The sequence below is a fragment of the Scaptodrosophila lebanonensis genome, unplaced genomic scaffold (genome assembly GCF_003285725.1).
Source record: "Scaptodrosophila lebanonensis strain 11010-0011.00,11010-0021.00 unplaced genomic scaffold, SlebRS2 tig00001415-arrow-pilon, whole genome shotgun sequence".
Lineage (NCBI taxonomy): Eukaryota > Metazoa > Arthropoda > Insecta > Diptera > Drosophilidae > Scaptodrosophila > Scaptodrosophila lebanonensis.
This window is the reverse complement of record NW_022060742.1, coordinates 1,432,837-1,452,676: the sequence shown is the minus strand read 5'-3', so window position 1 is coordinate 1,452,676 and position 19,840 is coordinate 1,432,837. Positions and strand designations below refer to the sequence as shown.

Below are 19,840 nucleotides of genomic sequence, written 5' to 3'. Positions count from 1 at the left end.
GTACTGCGCACTCGAGAAAGACAAAAAACGCAGCCAAAATTGTGCACAGAAAACAATTTGCCAAGTTAAGCCGCACACATAACAATTGCCGGCCGACAATCTCAATTAATCAATGAAAAAATTGCAAAAAAAAGATATTAAATAAGATACTCGCAATAAATAGACGCGTGTGTCTCAAATATGGTCAACACTTCTGGCCGAAAACAAGTAATTGAATTTATGAAATTGTTATGGAAAGCACGCAGCCCGCAAAGTACACACATAAATAGCAGCTCGTATGCGCATTAATGTGAAGAATTTGTTTTGGCGGGCCGAGCAATTGAATTGAACAACTGAACAATAACAACAATATATTGACTATATTGACTTTAGCAAACGACAACAACAGAAGCGCGCTGCATAAATAAATAAAAATGCAAATTGCTTCTAGCAGATCGCAGACTAGACAAATTCGAAACAATTCGGAGGGACGACACAAATGCATTGCAAATTTGTAGGCGCCTTTTATGAGGTATGTATATACATATATGTATGTATATACCTGTATATATAGAATATATATTTATTGGATATTCGTTAAGCTGTTTCTGGTGGAAACATTTTGTGCACAGTATTTCTGACACTTGACTAAATTATTTTCTACTTCTCTAACGCGTATGCGAAGCTCAAAAACATGAATTCATTCATGAATTTGCGACGCTTTGTGACAAAATGTTGCATCGCTGCTTTAAAGCAAATGTCGTTGTTTAAGTCTAGAAACTGATAGGAAACATGTTCACTTAAAATCTAGCACATTATTATTGCACAATGGCTCCACACTTTGGACACATTTATCGAGAATTCGAGTTGTGCTTTTTAGATTCGCTTCTTCATTAAGCTAGGGTCAGACAGGCAAATAATTTTCGCACAAACACTTTTCGATGTAACTCCATTTTAAATTTATATTTTTCAAAGCTAACTTCTAAAATAAATAGTTTGCACACATAGGTCAAGAATAAAATTTGATTGATTTGATAAAATAAACTCATTTGGTATAAAATGTCTGTTAACTAATTTGTGTGCAAATTATTTGGATGATCCAATAAGAGTTTTTAGTGACATCCAGCTGCTGCAACAAATCTTTTTTGTAAGCATAAATTAGTATGAAAATTACTTGAATGCCTGATGAATGCCGTTGCCTAAAGGTATGGTCCCACATGCACATGCCATTTCAATCTAAAGAAATGGTTTTAAATAATCACAGTCTTCTGAGATGTTATAAAACAAACTTATTTAAGACATATTTTATGCAAATTATTTTCCTGTGTGACCATAACCTTCATTTACTCTTACACTCTGCTTAACAATTCAGTTATTTTCGTTAACCATAACATCAAATATCACTATTTTAACCGAAAATTGTTTTAATATTTCCCTTTTATAAGACCTACGGTACACACGAGCTTTTTGCGAATAATTGAACTAAAAAGCACAACTCCATCAAGAATGTCTAATTCACAGCAGATTCTACTTAGCTAGTCAATTATTTAAATAAGATATATGTCTGTATATATATGTAGGTACTTTGCTTGCTTAAAAACTAGACAATTCGCTATACATATCAACAACTAAACACACCTCTCACACACACATACAAATGGCTGTCTGCATGTGTGTGTGTGTCTCGCCAACCTTCAGACAATCACAGCACACTAATTACAAATCCTTTTTTGTAACATAAACGAACTAACGAGTTAAGTTTAGGCGTCTAGATGCGACTACAGAAGTTGTAGAGCAGCTGCTTATCCTCGAAATGATAGACATTGTTAATGTGGCGCAGGACACGGCCGTCGACCAGATGACGAGCATAGTGCACGGCCTCCATGCGATCCTTGGACAGACCCACCTCGATAAGCCAGTTGACGAACTCGCTGCCATAGAAAACTTTTCGATAGACTCGTATGCGCCATCTGAAAGAATAATCAAAGAAATTTCATTATTAATGCACATATTCGTATACTCGGGGAAGTCCTTTTGTCCTCCTCACTCACATCACAGAGTTGTGATGCTTCTTCTTTTTTATGCTTCTCCTCAACCCTTCTGCTTGAAAATTCAAACTCTTCCGAAGAGGGATGTTCATTCATTCTCCTTTTTTCATACCGAATAATTCAATAATTTCTGTAATTTAGTTCGTGCGTAATTTGGTCGAATTCGCAAACAAAAACAGGGCCGTGTACTTCCCATATAGCATTCAAGCCATCCTGGAATTTTGACTTCATTTTTCTTTTGATCGATTCACACTCTAGACTACTGATTAAAAACATCGTATTGTGATTGCAATTTATTATTTTATGTGAATTCCGCTATGCTACCTCCTTATGTCTGCCGTTTAAGTCTTATCCAATTCTAGAGCAAATAATATTTAATTTCCCGCATTTTCTTGAAGGGTTGCAGCATCTCAACTCTCTTTCTAAAAATCCCGATTATTATATTGTTCAATTGGCTTTGGCTTTGGCGAAAGTGGTTCTTCCTTCATAGGGCACTCCAGCTTCTTCTTCTTATTTAATATTTGGAATTATTTTATTTTAGTATTTTCTAAATTTTCCCACTTAATTATTCTCCTTTCTCTATAAATGTTTAAATATTTACAATTTCTTAATCTATAAAGCCTCTTCCCCTTTTAGAATTCGATCAACTTATACGGAAACGACATTGGTATATACACTTGATTCCAAAAAGGGTTCGGGTTTTGCGTTGAAACTGCTGCTCTAATTTTGTTCCCGTAGCCCTTTTGTAAGCCCATTCAATACATTTTCGTGATTTCAAAAGTGTAATGATTTCCACATAATTAAGTGAATTTGTAAAAGGGAAAAAGCCTCATAACAATTCCTAGCCATGGTTATATATTTGCGGGAAATTATTTTGAGTAAGTCACAGAATATGAAACTCTAGCAACTCTTTTACAGAATGCACACTTTTCATGATTTTAGTTTGAGGTCAATTGTACGCACCTCCTATCCTTGGAAATGTCCTTTTTGCAATTCTCCAGATGATGATTGCGAAACTGTTCGCATATGAGCTTTGTCTCCGGTCGCAAGTTCGACCAATGCGGCAAACTGACAACATTGGCGCCATACCTAGTGAAGCAATAAATAATCATCATTAGTATTTAACCGGAATGCACAGCGCTTCCTTTTATAACTCACCATAATTTGCGCCAAAACTTGACCAAAGGCATCAGCAACTCGCCAATGTCGGTTATGAAGACGGCCAAAACAATCAGACCCTGTCCGAAATTTAGGAACGCATCGAGGAAACTCAACTCCAGATAGATGCCAGACATGCCTTCCATCACCAGCGTCCAAATGGACACCGCCAAGCCGACAAACATCGAGCAAAGCAGTATGATGAGCAGTACTGTGTGCTTCAGGGTCTGCTGCTCATCGCAATCACTCGCATTCTCCAACGGCTCCAGACCACGACGCGTCTGCTCCTCATAGCGTTCAATAATGCTCTGGCAGCTCTGACGCGAGGTGCTGGGACCACAATTATATGCGGTGCTGCACATGTGGATGCGAACGCTGTGGAGGACAAGAAATAATGTTAAAATAAGGCACATAGAAAATAGAAAACAACTTACTCCTCATTGACTGGATCCCTCTCAATTGCTTCCACATTTTTCTGATTGGTGGCCGCTGTGCTGCGCCGACGTGTCAAGAGGTCTTCGATGTCCACCACCACAGTGGTTGCAGTGGTTGGTGTGGTAACGTTAGACCCTGAGCAACAGTTGCCATTGCCGGAGCCGCAGCCAACAGCGGCAGCATTGGAGCGCGTTGCACGCGCACCAGCCGCGGTGGGTATCATTTCATCATCATCCGAGGAGGAGGAGTAGGAAGTGGTGCGGACGCTCTGGTGCAGGGGCGAGCCATCCGCATTGCTAAGCAAGTTGGCCGTTGAAATGGTGGAGTGAAGGTCAGAGGATTCTGTGTGGTAATAGGAATTAGTTATACAGTTAATAAGAAGGTTTTCAAAGTCCTACCGGACTCGGGATTGGAGAGCTCACGGGTGTAGGTTAAATATTTCTCGTAGCGTTTTTTGTAGCGCTGATGCATCACCAAGCAGCCAACCGTAACTACAAATGGAGGAAGAGATTATAAAAAAGCATTATAAAACGGATTTCACAGTTGGTTCTAAAACTTTTTTTGGGACGAGCTCAGATTGAAAACTTTATGGGCATCACTGCAAAACACGATAGGCACTACATTCGCCTTTTCCGGCCAACATTTTCTTCATCTACACACCATAACTTATGCTCTAGACGGAATATGCTGACACAGAACAAACGAAAGCCTAAAGTATTTAATTAACTCTTCAAGACATAGCATTTCTCATCATTTGAAGGCTCTGTACAAATAATACTTGGATCATATAGTAGTACCTATGAAACACATGACGAGCATAAACACCGAAATAGCCGCCTGTGCATTGCCGTACTGGAAGCTGGGATTGTGTTTCTCGCCAGACATGATATTCGCGTCGAAGGAAAGCAGCAGTCCCGAGATAATTGCTGGAATGCCCCAAGCAAAGGCCAGCTGTGAATCGAAAAAAGAACACAGATAAGAATGGGAGAATAGGGAAAACAAATCTTAACTGATAACAAAACACACCATATAGGGCCAAAGTTTAAGCACAAAACAGAGACTGCGGCATTGCAGAAAGAGCAACGTTATAGCCAGAATGCCGGTCCACAAACGGGAGCTATAGGTACCAATATTGAACAGGAAGAATTGCAGATAGAGCGGCCAGCGTTCGTTGTGCTCCAATTTCGACCACAGGATGACGCCCACGCAGCACATGAACTATCGGATGATACATAATATTAAATGATTTGTGATTACAGCAGCATATTTATTTACGAATAATACCTGCGATAAAACAAGGCAGAACGTGATGCGCTGTGGCATGCGTCTAAAGCGTTTAGTCACCACCAGCAGGGACAGCATCAGGACGCAAGCGGCCGCTCCTGCAACACTGATGTCAAAGGAGAAGGCATCCAGCTCATGCAGATAGTCCAATGGTTTCAGATTCGTCAGCGAAATCATTTTGGCTGCAAGCAATAAGTTGTAATGCGGAAATATCGAAGATGAAGATTAAAACGCACCTGAGATGAACATCAGGGGAGCGGAAATGAAAGTGCAGAGCACCATGCTGCGTGCGATCTGAAAGAGCAAAGGGGGAGTACGTTAGAATATATTGGCGATATATATACATATGTATATATATTCTTGAAACTAATAGACATGCTCTATGTATAACTAAACGAACCAGTGAACTAAACAACCGAACAATTTAAAGAGTTTGTTTGATCTAAAATTTCATTTTTAAGAAAACAAGTTCCTCATTGTAATAAAATCCATTTTGGTTTTGACTTTCCAAGAGTTTGGGAAACTATTTGTGAAGTGTACTTTAAATCAGGAGCTCCTCGTATGTACATACTACTTACCAGTTCCACTTCAATGTTGTACTGTGTGGCAATCACAAAAGCACCCGGGGCCGCTGGAAAGGTGCCATAGAGGAATCCGAAAGTGCTCAGCTCTGTGGTATCATTAAAATTAACGCCCGCCTGCATTATATTGACAGTTTGACGCGAAACCAGCGGCAGCACAAGTCTAAAAGCGAAGCGTCATCATTAAAAAGGAACAGTTAAGGATAACACAAAGAACCTACATCTTGACTAGTATAAGGACGCCAGGCAGCAAAAAGCCCATGCTTTTGCGTTCCGCGCCCGCACCGCCCACAATCTTTAGGCCCAACAGAAACAACGCTGTGGCCGAGAAACTTTGGCCGAAGACGCGCAAAACGCTGGCCACAATCTCAGGGAGACCTTTGGGAAACAGAAAGCCGCCAGCGACGCCCAACAGTGTCATCAGCAGCAACGGATTATAGAAAAGGGATTTGATCGTGTTCAGGACGAGTATCGAACGCTCGCCAAGGCACCGTCGTTGCTTGTTCATCTGCTCAGCGGGACAAGTTTCCGGACAGAGGGGAGGATTGCGTGTCTGTCAAAAAAAAGAATAAGTTACGTGGTTGAGAAGCGCAGAGAAGAGCACAAAACTCAATGCTTACCACATCTTCCTTGTTCTTAATTATTTTCGAGATTTCCATGAGCACCAGACCGATGGGATTCAGTATGGCCAGCGATATGGGCGCCATCAGATACAAATAGGAGGCATATTCCGGATGCACGTTCTGATAAAGCGCCACAACTGTAAAGACAAACGTCCCATTACCAACCAATCCAGCTGAAAGGGTCCTCTGTGGCTTACCTATGGGATAACCAATGGCGAAATCGTTACTCTGCGTGCAGAAAATTGCCAAGAGTCCGGCTCGTGCGTAGTTCAAGGGACGCGCCACAAGCAGGGAGATGACCAGAACAGCGAAGAAGACAACTGCCTTGGATATTAGCATAGCCAGCAGGAATTTCCAGTTGACGGCGCTCCAGTTGAGCTCGACGAGTGAGAGGAATATCAACGAGGGCAGAGCAAAGGTGCCCACAAATGTGCCCAGACCTTTGGTTTCCGCATTTGAGATTATTTTAAAGCGACCGGCGATATAGCTGGAGAGAAAGGAAAGAGAAATTGGTTATTTGAGTTGATGATATACTTGAAGGATTATACTACTAAAAATTGAAAAAGATGACAAAGTTCTATTCGACTAATTGGAGATTAGTTATAAGAACTCGATGGATAGCCCAGATTAATATTATACATGTATAGAAAGGGTAGCAGTACGTTCCAAATAAAGAAAGCCTTTCGTGGCTGGATAGCTGATCGCTTCTACTGCAGAGGGGTCCTTCTTGCAGTTAAAGTAGAAAACTGAAAACAATTTATTTTATTCTAAGATTTATTGAAAACAATAAGATGAATTTGTCTGCAGACAATCTTTTAGACGCTATTTAAGAATTTAGTTTCAACTTTTTATTTTACAAGCTTTAATAATAATTATTATTTTATATGTTTATGAGTATTACTTGGTCGCACTGCAGATTCTGAACCGGGTTGAGAGCTGGCAAAGCTCTTGATAATATTGCAAAGATATGGACATTATACACTTTAAAGCAGTGCCCAGGTATAGCTATACTTAAATCCAAGTAGTTCTTTATCATTAAACCCTGTATTCGAATGCTTAAGAGGTATTCCAGAAATTCTAAGCCCCACAGGCGCGCCAAACGTAAATAATTTTACTTCTGAAAAAATGTCGAGTGAGTTTACCTGACTTTTCAATACACTTTGAGTTATAAAATTTTTAAAAGCTAGAGAAAAAAAAAATTGACTTGCAAATATTTAATAGACAAATTGAACGAATAGATAAAAAAAAAAAAAAAAATATATATATAGATATATATATATATATATAGATATATAGAGATATATATAGATATAGATATATATATAGATATATATATAGATATATATATATAGATATATATATATATATAGATATATATATATATATATATATATATATATATATATATATATATATATATATAAAGTCATATATATATATATATATATATTTTTTTTTTATCTATTCGTTCAATTTGTCTATTAAATATTTGCAAGTCAATTTATATATATATATATATATATATATATATATATATACATATACTGTGAACGTGTGGCCTTGGTTTCTCAACAAGCAAAGATCCAATCTGATCCTGATCAAAAAGCCTCTGTAGCACAACAAGGAGAAGCCTAAAGATGTTAGGTGAGCGCGATGTTGTTATTGGACCCCAGACCCCATATTATAGGTGCACATATGACGAGACAAATCAGTCCGTACTTTGAAATCACTATTTTCTTAGCATATCTTAGGATATCTGAAGAAAATCAAGTATTTTTTGGTTTTATAGTGTCTCATTTAAACAAAAGGATGGTTGCAGTGTATTTAAGAGTCGGGCTGGCGCCTCTCTGACGTACTACTCTTTATATATTATATAGTTCGTGGAACTGCTGGCTAATGACAGGAAAAGGCAGGTTATACGCCTGCCTCTCCAATCCATTTGAATGCAAATTCGTGCGTGCGGAAAGGCGGAAGCCTGCACGGGGCTTGCGGGCAAAACAATAAATGCGTTTAAAATATTCTTCTACATACATACATAGATATATGTATGTATGTGCAATTGTTGTCATGTAATGTATCACGAATGCATATAAATCAGCTGATTGACACGTGATTGTCGTGGTTGTCGGCAAAAAGATGAACCGGTTTTGCATTTTCACAGTCTTCAGCAACAGGCTCCAAGCTGTTTTTTTTTTGTTTTTTTGGTTTTTTGTAGTGTTTGCTGGCGATGTAACTAATTTACGAGTCAATTTACACAGTCGCTTTATAATGGTCGCACCTGCAACTCAGTCGAGTTCGATTTCGGGGCGTCACTCTGTCTATCAGCATACGAAATTGGCGTACTTTCCCAAAACCGGTAAACGAACTAGTTGGCTGACCTTAAGTCGAGCAACTGCCACGGGCTGCGAACTGTGAGTCAACGAGATTAATTGCACTGTACAAGTAAAATTGTTCTTGCCGTTCTGGTTGTTATTGTTCTCGGGTAAGTACCGAGAGTTCTTTTTCATGTGAATTGTCAACATTCACGCAACTGATCTCTTAAGTTAAAAATAAATAGACACCTAAACGGTGCTGTTTTCCGTTTAAGGTGCGTGAAGTTTTCTTGCTAGCCCGACTCTCGAATGCCCTGCACCCAACTATTCCGTGCTACAGCCTTTCAACTGAAATAAACATTGTTATACCAATTATTTTTCTATGGCAGCTACACGATAGGATTAACCGATTTTAATGAAGCTTCAGATTATGGTGAGGCACCATAGAAAGCTTTGAAATATTTACAAATTGGAGATACGATTATGCAATAAATGAACAAGGTTTTGGTAAAAAGACTGATTAGTGCAAAGACTCATATTTGCAAGCAAATACAAAATTAGCTTAAAATGTGTTAATAATAAATTAAATTTATGGAGCTAAGCTTGCAGCTTATTCATCACATATCCCAGCTATATGATGTAACAAGCTAATTTTGATTAAACTCAGATTTCAGGCAGACAAACGATTCAAAAAAGGAAAAACTGAACCTCCAGGTCACAGTTTCCTTAAATCAGCCAAATAAAAACAAAACACACCCTTTATAAACTTATCAGAACATTTTACTTTGAACTTTGAAACGAAAAAAGTCTCAAAGTATTTACATTCCTAAGTTATGACTCGAGCACAGAATTTTTAACTTAATTTGCAACATTTGTTATTGGAAAAATTACACAACTGATAAGAAATTGAGAAGTCTTTTAAAAGTAATGATAACTAGACGCTACGAAAACCTTTATTTACTCAATTGGCTCGTTGTACAAGTGTTGTTGAAGTTCACTTCTATTTCAGAAAAAGAGCAAATATTCCCAGCTGGTTTCGATAAGTAAACACATTAGTGGAGCATCTATTATAGAAATGCTGCTTGACGCTACCGGGGCTCTTTATCAGCATCATAAGGACACATGCAACAAAGTCAGAGTCTGAGAAGGCTGTGAAGATTATAAATAAAAATTAGTGGCAAACTATAATTGAAAGATAACCCTAAATACAACAAGGGGTCCAAGAAAAAACAAATATTCGAGTATGTGTGACTTTATTCATATTGGTTTGAAGACTAAGTTCAGTAATTTAAGTTTTAGTCAAAACTATATTAGTGGTCTTAAAAAGCAAAACCATTTTAGTATATTTTAGTTTCGAATTAAAGCACAAAAGTGTTTTAATATATTGTTCTCCTTACTGAATTAGTTAAGTTCTTAATTAAATGTAATTCAACTGTAATTCAATCGTCGCTACTCTATAAATAAGTTTAGTTAGATCGGCCGTTTAGTTCGATTAGTTCAATTGGCTGTTTATAATTTGTTCGGTCGCGTACTTCATTTAATTTGTTATATGTATGTATTGTTTGTATTTTTAAATTTCGTTCAACTTGTTGGTTCCTATTATACAAATATTAAATGTTATTATTTAAAAAGTAAAAAGCCGTTGTCGCATCAAAAGAGTGCTTAAAAACTAATTTGGTCAGAAGGTTGAGAATTCTTTCGCAAAATAAATGCATACAAATTGTGGCTGCGGGTATACCATCCAACCAACTAAACTAAACTAAATAAACTACAGAAACTAAGGCAGAAAATGCAGGTCCGCAATTATTGATTAATGGGATTGTGTCATAAGAATATGAACAATGGAGAGGCGTGACGATACATCTATGGGAAATGACAAAAACATAAACAATTCTGACATAGGAATTCTATAGTTCTATCAATACAAAATTTAAAACCATGCCTGCAACTTGAAAGCAAACAAATCCATAATCAATAGCCGTTCGTCACGCGTACGTAAAACATCTGTGCAGCTGCAGCTATTTAGATTGGGTTTTGGCGTTAAGCGATCTATTAAGTCAATAGGTATGCAGCTTTTCTTATGCATACAGTTTTTAATTACGCGGGGAGCTTATCAGCTTAAACTGCCATCGCCCCTTGAATGTGTTTAAATTGCTGATTAGACATTGCTTAATGCAAGTATAATGTAATGTCAATAGCCGATTTCACACGGTGTGCACAGATCTCAGCAGCGAATGCATCGGAAAGTGATTAATTAAGGGCACGACAACAAATCAAAGGGAGAAATAAAATTAAATAACAATAAAATCCGAGAATGCAATAAAATGTAAATAGCATGCATAGCATCCAATCGTAACATTTAATTTGTATTATCGCATTTTTGGAGCGCCGCTATTTGACAGAGCGCAGCCCGAGAATTGGAATTAAAACTAACATGACAATTGCTTGAGACACGCCAAGTATTTGAAATTGAAATTAGCAGACCTCAGCCGTAACAGACGATCGTTACTAATACGTGGGGGAGACTTGGACTTCTTACAATCAACTACAGAAGCTTAATCGATTAATATATAGAGAAATAGAGAGGGGAAATATGTTGACTAATAAAGATCTTCCAGCCCCAAATAAATAAAAGTAATGGAGAACGAGTTAGACAAAGCATTGAAGACCAATCACAGGTTGATATTAATGAGTTTAAGTTGCGATGATTTCAGGACGCGGCCAGCCCTATACATACCTTACTATAATAAGTATAAATACTTTATTAGAAAATAGTAAAATAGTTGAACTTATTGCAACTTCAAATTGGAAATTTCTAAAATCTGAAATATATTTTATAACGATAGAATAAATGTGGTTCTATTTAAAATATTATCTCTTAAATATTGATGCCTGGCATTTTAAAATGAAAAACAAAATCTAATCTTCAGACTTTCTATGTTGTATGGCATCGCTACGACGATCTCAACCTAACCTATAGGCTATATATAATGTGGAATCAATTCAATTGCTTATTTTGTAATGCAAAGAGTACCAATCACCAATCGGAAGGAAGAAGGAAGGGGAAAACTCATCAGGTAGGTAGCCTATCAGCTTATATTTATAGTAAATCATACGCATCAATATTAATTGATAGACTACATTGTAAGAGTTTGGAAAGTACCGAATAAGAATATTACCATAATAGGTAAGAATGAGAAAGAATTGTGAATTAACTTAAGAGCCGTGTATATCAAGAAAGTTTATATAGAACCAGCTGGCGATATTTATTTGGTTTTTTTTTTAAATGTATATAAATTTATTGAAAATGGACGATTTAATATCCATATTTATTATTTTACGCATACGATAGTACAAAACTTTAATCAAAAAGTTCTCATGGAATTGTACAAACTTTTCGAGTTACTCGCGCGGGTATTAATGAGACTGACTATCTGTTGGATGAATGGAGGAGAGGCGCATTGTTTGGCTTTATAATTGGCCAGCAAATCGGCGATTTAAGTTGCATAATAATCTACATATGGCGCTTTATTGCCACAATTTAATCGATTTTGTTACGTACATATGAATATACAAGTATAGTGTGTTTGTGTGCATGTCCGTATCAGTAGAGACATTCAAAGCAGTCGAAGGTCACTTGGCCAGGCAATTGTAATTGTTTGGCTTTACATAAAAGTCGTTTTACTTTCCCTTATTGCGGCGACGACTAATTGGCAATTACGCGCATTTCGGAACTATCGGCTAGGCCCGACAGAGGGGCGTTACATTTGGAGTGAGATGTTATGTTTACTGTCCAGCAGTCATTTGTCGTTTGTCGCTAATTGGCTGGTCGTAACTTTTTCGATCCGCATATGATTAGAATATAATCTACAGTTCGTGCATTTGTGCCTTTGATGGAACTTCACTCAGCTCGTGTGTAAAATTGTTTCTGACAACTGTGGGAAGTGTTTAAAATGTGTGGTGAAATGATTTGCTTTTTTAATGGCTTGCTTAAGAGGTTGTTTGAACAGTTTTACAACTTTGTGAAGCGCGAGTTATTTTCCTGCTGAAGCTTGCAACTCAAGCGCATAAAGAATTGTTAAAACATTTGGTTCAATGACGAACTGGAAAACACACACATCCGATGCCGCACGGAAAATGAAAAACAACTGAGAAAAACCCGTTCCAAACCGCAAAGCAGCATAAGCGAATAATCAGAGCTAATCAAATCAATAAAAAAAATGTAATTACAATACAATGACTAAAACCAACAAGAAATAACATTAAATTCTTTCAAGTATTGCATTTTTTATACACTTACTGATCATTTTTATTATGAATTATAGTTTTAAATACATTTTTTAAAGCAATGTGGATAAGTATATCCTAAATTTGTTTAGTTCTGTATAGTAAGTCCATAATCTTTGCAGACTAATTTGTAGATAAACTTTTGCATAAATCATAAAGTTCCCTACATATGAGATCATTTTTTTTAGTAATATATTTTATTTATATACCTATGTATGTATGCACGAACATGTACTATGAGACCGTTGAACTCTTCATTTCTTAGATGCCAAGTTTTGTAATTATACTATAGATAGACAAATAGCTATGATATAGAAAGTATACATATATGCTATACTCCTGTTGACAACTCCCTTACATATCGTTCAAGTTCCCTGCCTAAGTCTACTTTCGTTTCAGCCTCTTATACGAGTAGTTAAGATACTCATAGCAAGGGAATAAAAAACGAAACTGCAATGCCGATTGCTTTACTGAAACCGCAGCAGAAATTAGGCAACTAATGCTGAAGTAAAAAATTTTGCAATTTTCAATTTCTAAAAGAAGCGAAAAAATAACCCTCATTGTTGCACGCTGACAATTTGAACAATTTATTTATATACATCATTGCCGCAAAATGCGACGGTTTTGCTTTCAGAGCAACAATTAAATACAATATTTGATCGGCATGCGACACACGAAGCAAGAATAAACAAAAAAGAAATGAGTAGGCAGTTTTTGCTGATTTTTGATTAGGCAAATGTTTGTTGATTAGACAGCACTTGAAATTTAGGAAGATAATTGAATCAATGAAACTAATTTCAAATCGCAAACTTACGGGCAATGAACTAAAGATTAATAGTTCCAATTCACAACAAATATTAGTAATACGATAGCTGGGGTAAATATTCACAGCCACTGCAGATAATAGACACCTGTATTAGTACTAGTAGTCCAAAATTCCTTTGTCTGAGCACACGTAGCCAGCGATAAGACATACTCGTACAATGCCAGCCAATTGTTTAGCACTACTTAACTATTCGAATGACTTTTTTGAGTAGAATTAAGAAATTTCCGATATTTTAATGCTACTTAGAGCTCTGAATAATCCAATAATAATCTGATACTTAAAAGCATATTGGCAACAATATTTTCAAAAGCAATTTGATTTTAAGTGTTGAAGACCCATTTTTCCAGTTTCCTCAAGACGATATTCTGCGGCGGCTTTCCTTCCAGTACTGGTAATGGCAACAAAACTGTCCAAAAACATTTCATTTTCACATATTCTGGTTTTAAATAAGGACAATTCTGAACGGATATGTACCTCAGGCCTATAAGGGGTACCTTGTACTTGAGCTAAGTGACTCAACTGATGATTGCCTTGAACTCTTTAACCCCCGATGCATGCTCTGACAAAGAGCAGAAATTGCAAAAGTGGACGAACAGAGAGACAAATACGAAAAACACGGCAAGCAGTTGAATTGAAATAGCCTTGAACTCCAGCGATAGCCAAACATATGCTGCACATAAAACGTGCCTGGGTGGGCGATCAACTGCGTTAGTGACGAACAAATGTTGTGGGCTGATGCTGCCAATCATAAATTTCGACTCCCACTTACCCACAAATGATAATTCCAAAACATTGCACCAGTGCCGGATAGAAGTTGTTCATTGAAACACCGCCATCTTCGGAGGGGGGGACTGGCGTTGCAACCTCGATGTCTGACTCGCCTTCCGCTCTTGCGGCATAATACATGGAACTATCCATGGTTGACTTCAGAACAACAACAACAATGTGCACCAACTACGTCATTGTTGTTGAATCTAACACTGCGCAGCTAGCGCTGTGACGTCAAAGGCCACGCAAGGCGCTGCCGCCCCGTTCCTCCTTCTCTTTCCCTTCTCGCTTACACCGCACGGAGCCAACTGTGCAATTATTGAATTTTCAAGCACTGTTCGCGTTTTGCATACATATGCACATTCGTAGATAATAATATGATTTAACGACTGGTCGTATTATTTAATTGTTGCCCTTAATTTCTGGCGTTTTCTTCGCTTCTTTAAAAATAGCAATTCACTTCGATTTTTGCAGGCGCAAGAAAAAACAATCACTGCGCTAAACACTTTACTCATCTACGAGTAGTCGCGACACATATAGACATACATATACACATTAACACAATTGGCACTGCGTTTAATCTTTGTTAAATGTAAATTAGTTAATCGCTGAATTAACTAAAGTTAAACTAAACACACGCTTTAAAACTCCAACAATGCGCCCCGAGTTTGTGCGCTTCAGATGCGCTCGCCGAATGTGCGAGAGGGAGCGAGAGCGCAGCTCTTAAGTAAGCGCAACTGCTATCGATTGGAACTAGAGATGGGCGTGTGCCCATTTAGTGCAGCACGAACAGAACGTGCGCACGAAGGGAGAAAACAAAAATAACAAGGACATAAACACATAGTTCATAAATAAAACAATTAAAACATGTATTTAAAATATTCATAGGTGGGAAAAACTACAGTAGTTAGCTTAATCAGTCACCAATATCCACGTCACCATTAGAATGCAATATTTACAAACAAAGAAACAGACAATTCTATATAAACACATCTTCCTATTTGTTATGTTAGTATTTGGAGAAAGAAATTGTTGAAAAAGCTGTTATAGGGAAAATACAAATATGAGGCTATAAATCTCTGTGTAATTTTTTATTTTTTATGAAACCTTTTTACTTTGTTTTAATATAAATGGTAAGGAGAACCGTATAAAAAAATCATAGATATTGTTTACAATGTGTCGTGTCCAATAGTTTCGTGCTCGTTTCGCAACACCAGTTGCGCGCTCACCCCTAAGACTTATCGGCGAATATTCGATTGCAGCCGTCGATATCAACTATTGGCAGCCATTGCATCTCTAGCAAAGCAGCTGTTTACAAACGAGAAAAAATTAGTCATCAGACAACACTTAATGTAAATTGTGGAAAAATCGCTTGTTCTTAATTGTTGTTTCAATACAAAACAAACTCAGAAATGAATCGTCTATTTGGTCGTGGCAAACCCAAGGAGCCGGGACCGAGTCTCAACGACTGCATTGCGGGCGTAAGTTCCAAAGCAGACAAAGAAAGAGATTCTTCTCTGATCTGGCAATAAAATAAAAACAAATGACGACATTTCTATTCGTTGTTATTGGCAGGTCGATGCACGCGCCACCAACATTGAGGAGAAGATAGCGAAGCTGGAAACAGAGCTCAGAAAGTACCGAGAACAAATGTCGAAGATGCGCGAAGGTCCTGCTAAGAATTCCGTCAAACAAAAGGCGCTGCGAGTGCTGAAGCAAAAGAAGGCGTAAGAAACTAACTGCCCCGCCCATTTACAGCAAATATTTATGTTTATTTAATTGCCTAGCTATGAACAACAAGCCGAATCTCTGCGCAACCAATCCTTTAATATGGAGCAGGCCAACTACGCCGCCCAATCGCTCAAGGTTGATGGTATTTTTCAGTTTTTAGTTCATTGAATCGACTCTTTCCTTCAAACAGGATACACAAGCCACTGTCGCAGCCATGAAGGATGGCGTGAAGCAAATGAAGACCGAATACAAAAAGATCAACATCGATCAAATCGAGGTAACTTCAAGATATTGTTAATGCACTAAAAATGTTAATGTAAATGCATTCCAGGATATTCAAGACGACATGGCCGACATGTTCGAGCAGGCCGACGAAGTGCAGGAAGCGCTGGGACGCACCTATGGCATGCCTGAGGTCGACGACGATGATTTGCAAGCCGAGCTCGATGCCTTGGGCGATGAAATGGCACTTGACGACGACTCCAGCTATTTGGATGACGTCGTGAAGGCGCCAGAAGCGCCAGATAAGGAGCCAGGTGCCGATAGCTTGGTACCAGGGAAGGTGAGACAGTTACCTGTGTTATAAGAAATGGCAGGGGATTTACCAAAAGATTAGTAATCGGTAAAAAAAAAAACTAAAATTGAAAAATGCGGGAGCAAATTCATGTTGAGCAAAAACTTCTGATCAATTTTAAGTTCGAAACTTTTTAGAGAGTTTGTTAGAGTTTGCTTTGAGTGTTTTTGAAAATGAGGAATTCATTATTTTAAGTTGAAGTTGAAGTTAAAACATTAACAATTGTTGTATTTATAGCTTAAAACATTATTTTAATCTGAAAGAACATGCCATTTGAAGTTTGTCTAAGTTGTGTAGACTACTCTCATCTTTTAGTAAGAAAGCCAGCAAAAACAAAAAACAAAAGTTTTTAATTCCATTGAAACCCTTACTTAAATATTAATCACGTTACTCATTATTGCAGAGCGCTATCGAGACGGATGAATTCGGCTTGCCCAAGGTACCGACCTCATTGAAGACCACATAGGCGATAGCCGACCACTCAGGCGCGCAAACAAGTTGAATACATTTTTGTCCTTTCCATTCAAATGAGAGGAGAGAGTGAAGTGTGGAGACCGCGTTTTTCGGCGTTTATGATGTATTAAAAGATTTTTAAGTTTTTCCACTGCTATTTAAATTTGTAAGCATTTTGTGCAAAGCGAATAAGCGATTAAAAGGATAATGCGTAAGATAATAAAAAAATATGCCATTTGAGTTTTTATTTTCAATGTTCGATTCTCTTAGCAGTCGCTCTTAAAATGCAACTGTAGTTGCACTCTCTCTTTATTTTCAAGGCATGAACGTCATTCATGGATGGATATGCGCCAAATGCGCTTCCACACTCAACAGCTCTCACTCACACTCTCGCTTTTCAAGCACTTCGCTCACTCACTCACACAGTAACAACAGTATGGCGTCGTCGTCGCTATGACTGTGCATGAAGGTAACTGAGCTTTGAAGTTCAGAGCATGAACTTGAGGCAACTCTGTGTGCCGTCTGTGTGGGTAAGTGTGTGTGCGTCTCAGTGCAGTCGTCGCCGTTGTTGCCGCTGGTTGTGTGCAAAAATAACGCGTTCGCCGTTTAGTCTTCTTTTGACTGCTGTAACGGACGGTCGCAAATTCAAAATTCAAACTCAAGCAGCAGCGAAAAACCTTCGCTTCGTAGCGGATCGCATCGCAACGCAACTAAAGAAAAATCAATTGTGCAAAGAAAGAAAAATAAACCCAACTACTACTGCAGCGTAAACGTTTCGCGCGTTTCGTCGTCCATCGCTGTCATCGCTTTTTACAACCACAACACCCCCTCTGCCCGCACAAGCACCAACACCACCTCCTTTGTTACGTCGCGCTAATTAAACGCCTCCAGTGTTTTGTTTATTATTTGCCTAAAACTAAACTAAGATCTCTTTACGTTAATTTTCCAAATGTTGGGCGAGCGTGCGTCCTTTAATGCAGCTTAGTCAAGACTTTGCTGCCAAAATGCGTTGCAAAGCAATCACAACCCCACCAACAACAACAACAGCAAATAATTGCGTTAAATAATTTGCAAAAAGTGCGAAAGTGCCAAAAATTTCAATAATATTTACACTGCAACAACAACAACAACCACTGCCTTTCTCGATTTGGCGTTTTATACCAAAATGTGCCTCAAAAAAATGTGTTGAAAATCTTTCTATAAATATAAGTGCAATAAAGTTATTCGTTCTGCCTATTTACACACTTCCTATACAACAGCATTTGTTTTTAACACTAATTTGTTCAAAACGCGACCAATTTAGCAAAACCAAAAGAAATTACGATCCCCCGCATATAATGGATATACCTAATATTGGATTACTTCTGCTTAAAATGGTGAGTGTTCGACAACGTTGCGTATACGCAATGTGACGCTGCAAGTTTCGAAGATTTCCATCACATCCATCGCTTCATTTCTGTCAACTCTTCTCTGCTATGCGCTGCCGTGCTCAGATCACGCATACGCAAGGTTGCATGCCGATTAGCGGCGCCGGAGTTGCATTCGCAAAATGCAAATCGAGAAGCAGAGGCAAAAGCAGGAAGCCCGCCGCACTTTTCATTATGAGACTCAGACAGGCAGGCAATCGGTCGGACGCTCGGACAGACAGGCTGAGTGCGAAAAAAGCTCTCACGCGTCTCTCAGCTCGTCGCCAGTTTTTGAAAGTTCAGGAAAATTGCAGGTGCATGATACATACATACATATCGAGTATACAACTCGTATGTGTTGTCTAAAGTTCGAAGAGGTGGAACGAGTTTTGGGATCACTCTTAATTCCAATTTATGGATTTTCATATTTCATTTCCAATTTATTTGCTTTTCATGTGGGGTTTTGATCATTATTTTTAAAATATTTTGTTACATAAAGTTTTGTTAATGGAATTTATGGGCTTACATTTCATCAATGTTTTTTTGCACATTTTATTTAAATGAGTATTTTTTGCTTAATTTAAATTATTCGAATATTTTTGAAATTTTTGAACACTTTCAAATTTTAAATATTGATGTTTATTACATTTTTATTGAATTTATATTTAATGACAATTTTTTTTCTTTTTAAACTCTAATGAAATTATTTTTACTTTTCTAATTTGAATATTTTTAAAAATTTACTTACTGTTTGTTTTCAAATATTTGGGATTTTTCAATTTTTATAAAATTTTTTTTACCGTTTAGGTAATATGTACAATTATTTTTTTTATTCCGATTTATTGATTTCTTATTTTGTAATTTTATTTTTTATTTTTTTTTTATTTTATATTTTTTAATTTATTTTTTAATGTTTTTGAAAATTTTAATCAATATTTTAATACATTTTCAACACTTTCGTATTGAAATGTTTGTTTTATAGTTTTACTGATTTTCTATTTATATATTTCTTATATAATATTGTTATGAATAATTCTTTTTTATTTCACTTATATTAAGATTTAGAAATCGAAAAATGGATTTTTTATTTCATTAGTATTTAAATTTTAACGAGGAAAATTTTTGTATTTAAATTTAGGAATTTCCCGCTTATTATTGTTTTATTTTATTTTATTTATTATATAAATTTTTAACTTTTGGTTATGTAATTGTTTTACTCTTTCCGAAGTTTTTGCCTCAAAAGAGTTTCCTTGTATTATTTGATTTATTTTGAGCATATTTCGTATTTATAATTTGAACTTGGCAGGAAACTGGACTCGATTAATAACTGATAGCTAATTTGTTGCGAAGTTCATAGTCGTAAGTTAAATTTATT

The 19,840-nt window shown here is 37.1% G+C and overlaps 2 protein-coding genes across 3 annotated transcripts; one reads left to right on the top strand and one right to left on the bottom strand.

Annotated features, from left to right (window-relative positions):
• Positions 1 to 529: 529 nt before the first annotated feature.
• Positions 530 to 14,981, bottom strand: LOC115632705 (integral membrane protein GPR155). 2 transcript variants are annotated; one of them, XM_030529946.1, is made up of 14 exons: positions 14,303 to 14,981; positions 6,306 to 6,595; positions 6,106 to 6,245; positions 5,707 to 6,038; positions 5,483 to 5,648; positions 5,141 to 5,198; positions 4,905 to 5,086; positions 4,647 to 4,838; positions 4,418 to 4,571; positions 4,043 to 4,111; positions 3,620 to 3,962; positions 3,186 to 3,560; positions 2,991 to 3,116; positions 530 to 1,949 (listed from the first exon to the last, which is right to left on the bottom strand). In XM_030529946.1, exons 1-14 carry the CDS (start codon positions 14,449 to 14,451, stop codon positions 1,748 to 1,750), a joined length of 2,778 nt encoding a protein of 925 aa, XP_030385806.1. In that variant the 5' UTR covers positions 14,452 to 14,981; the 3' UTR covers positions 530 to 1,747. The 2 variants fall into 2 exon arrangements, with proteins under 2 accessions (XP_030385806.1, XP_030385803.1); XM_030529943.1 differs by having other exon boundaries at positions 531 to 1,949; positions 4,019 to 4,111.
• Positions 14,982 to 15,498: 517 nt separating this feature from the next.
• On the top strand, positions 15,499 to 17,299 carry LOC115632694 (charged multivesicular body protein 5). Its single transcript, XM_030529931.1, has 6 exons — positions 15,499 to 15,782; positions 15,877 to 16,028; positions 16,089 to 16,167; positions 16,223 to 16,309; positions 16,364 to 16,594; positions 17,010 to 17,299. Exons 1-6 carry the CDS (start codon positions 15,714 to 15,716, stop codon positions 17,070 to 17,072), a joined length of 681 nt encoding a protein of 226 aa, XP_030385791.1. The 5' UTR covers positions 15,499 to 15,713; the 3' UTR covers positions 17,073 to 17,299.
• The last annotated feature ends 2,541 nt before the right edge of the window (positions 17,300 to 19,840 follow it).

Excerpts from the sequence above, each read along its gene's own strand:
- LOC115632705 (XM_030529943.1), bottom strand. The coding sequence starts at position 14,451 with ATGGATAGTTCCATGTATTATGCCGCAAGAGCGGAAGGCGAGTCAGAC. Across the intron at positions 6,246-6,305 it reads CGCCATTGGTTATCCCATAG|TTGTGGCGCTTTATCAGAAC; the intron begins GTAAGCCACAGA and ends TTGTCTTTACAG. Across the intron at positions 3,117-3,185 it reads AAGTTTTGGCGCAAATTATG|GTATGGCGCCAATGTTGTCA; the intron begins GTGAGTTATAAA and ends TTGCTTCACTAG.
- LOC115632694 (XM_030529931.1), top strand. The coding sequence starts at position 15,714 with ATGAATCGTCTATTTGGTCGTGGCAAACCCAAGGAGCCGGGACCGAGT. Across the intron at positions 16,029-16,088 it reads GTGCTGAAGCAAAAGAAGGC|CTATGAACAACAAGCCGAAT; the intron begins GTAAGAAACTAA and ends TTAATTGCCTAG. Across the intron at positions 16,595-17,009 it reads ATAGCTTGGTACCAGGGAAG|AGCGCTATCGAGACGGATGA; the intron begins GTGAGACAGTTA and ends TCATTATTGCAG.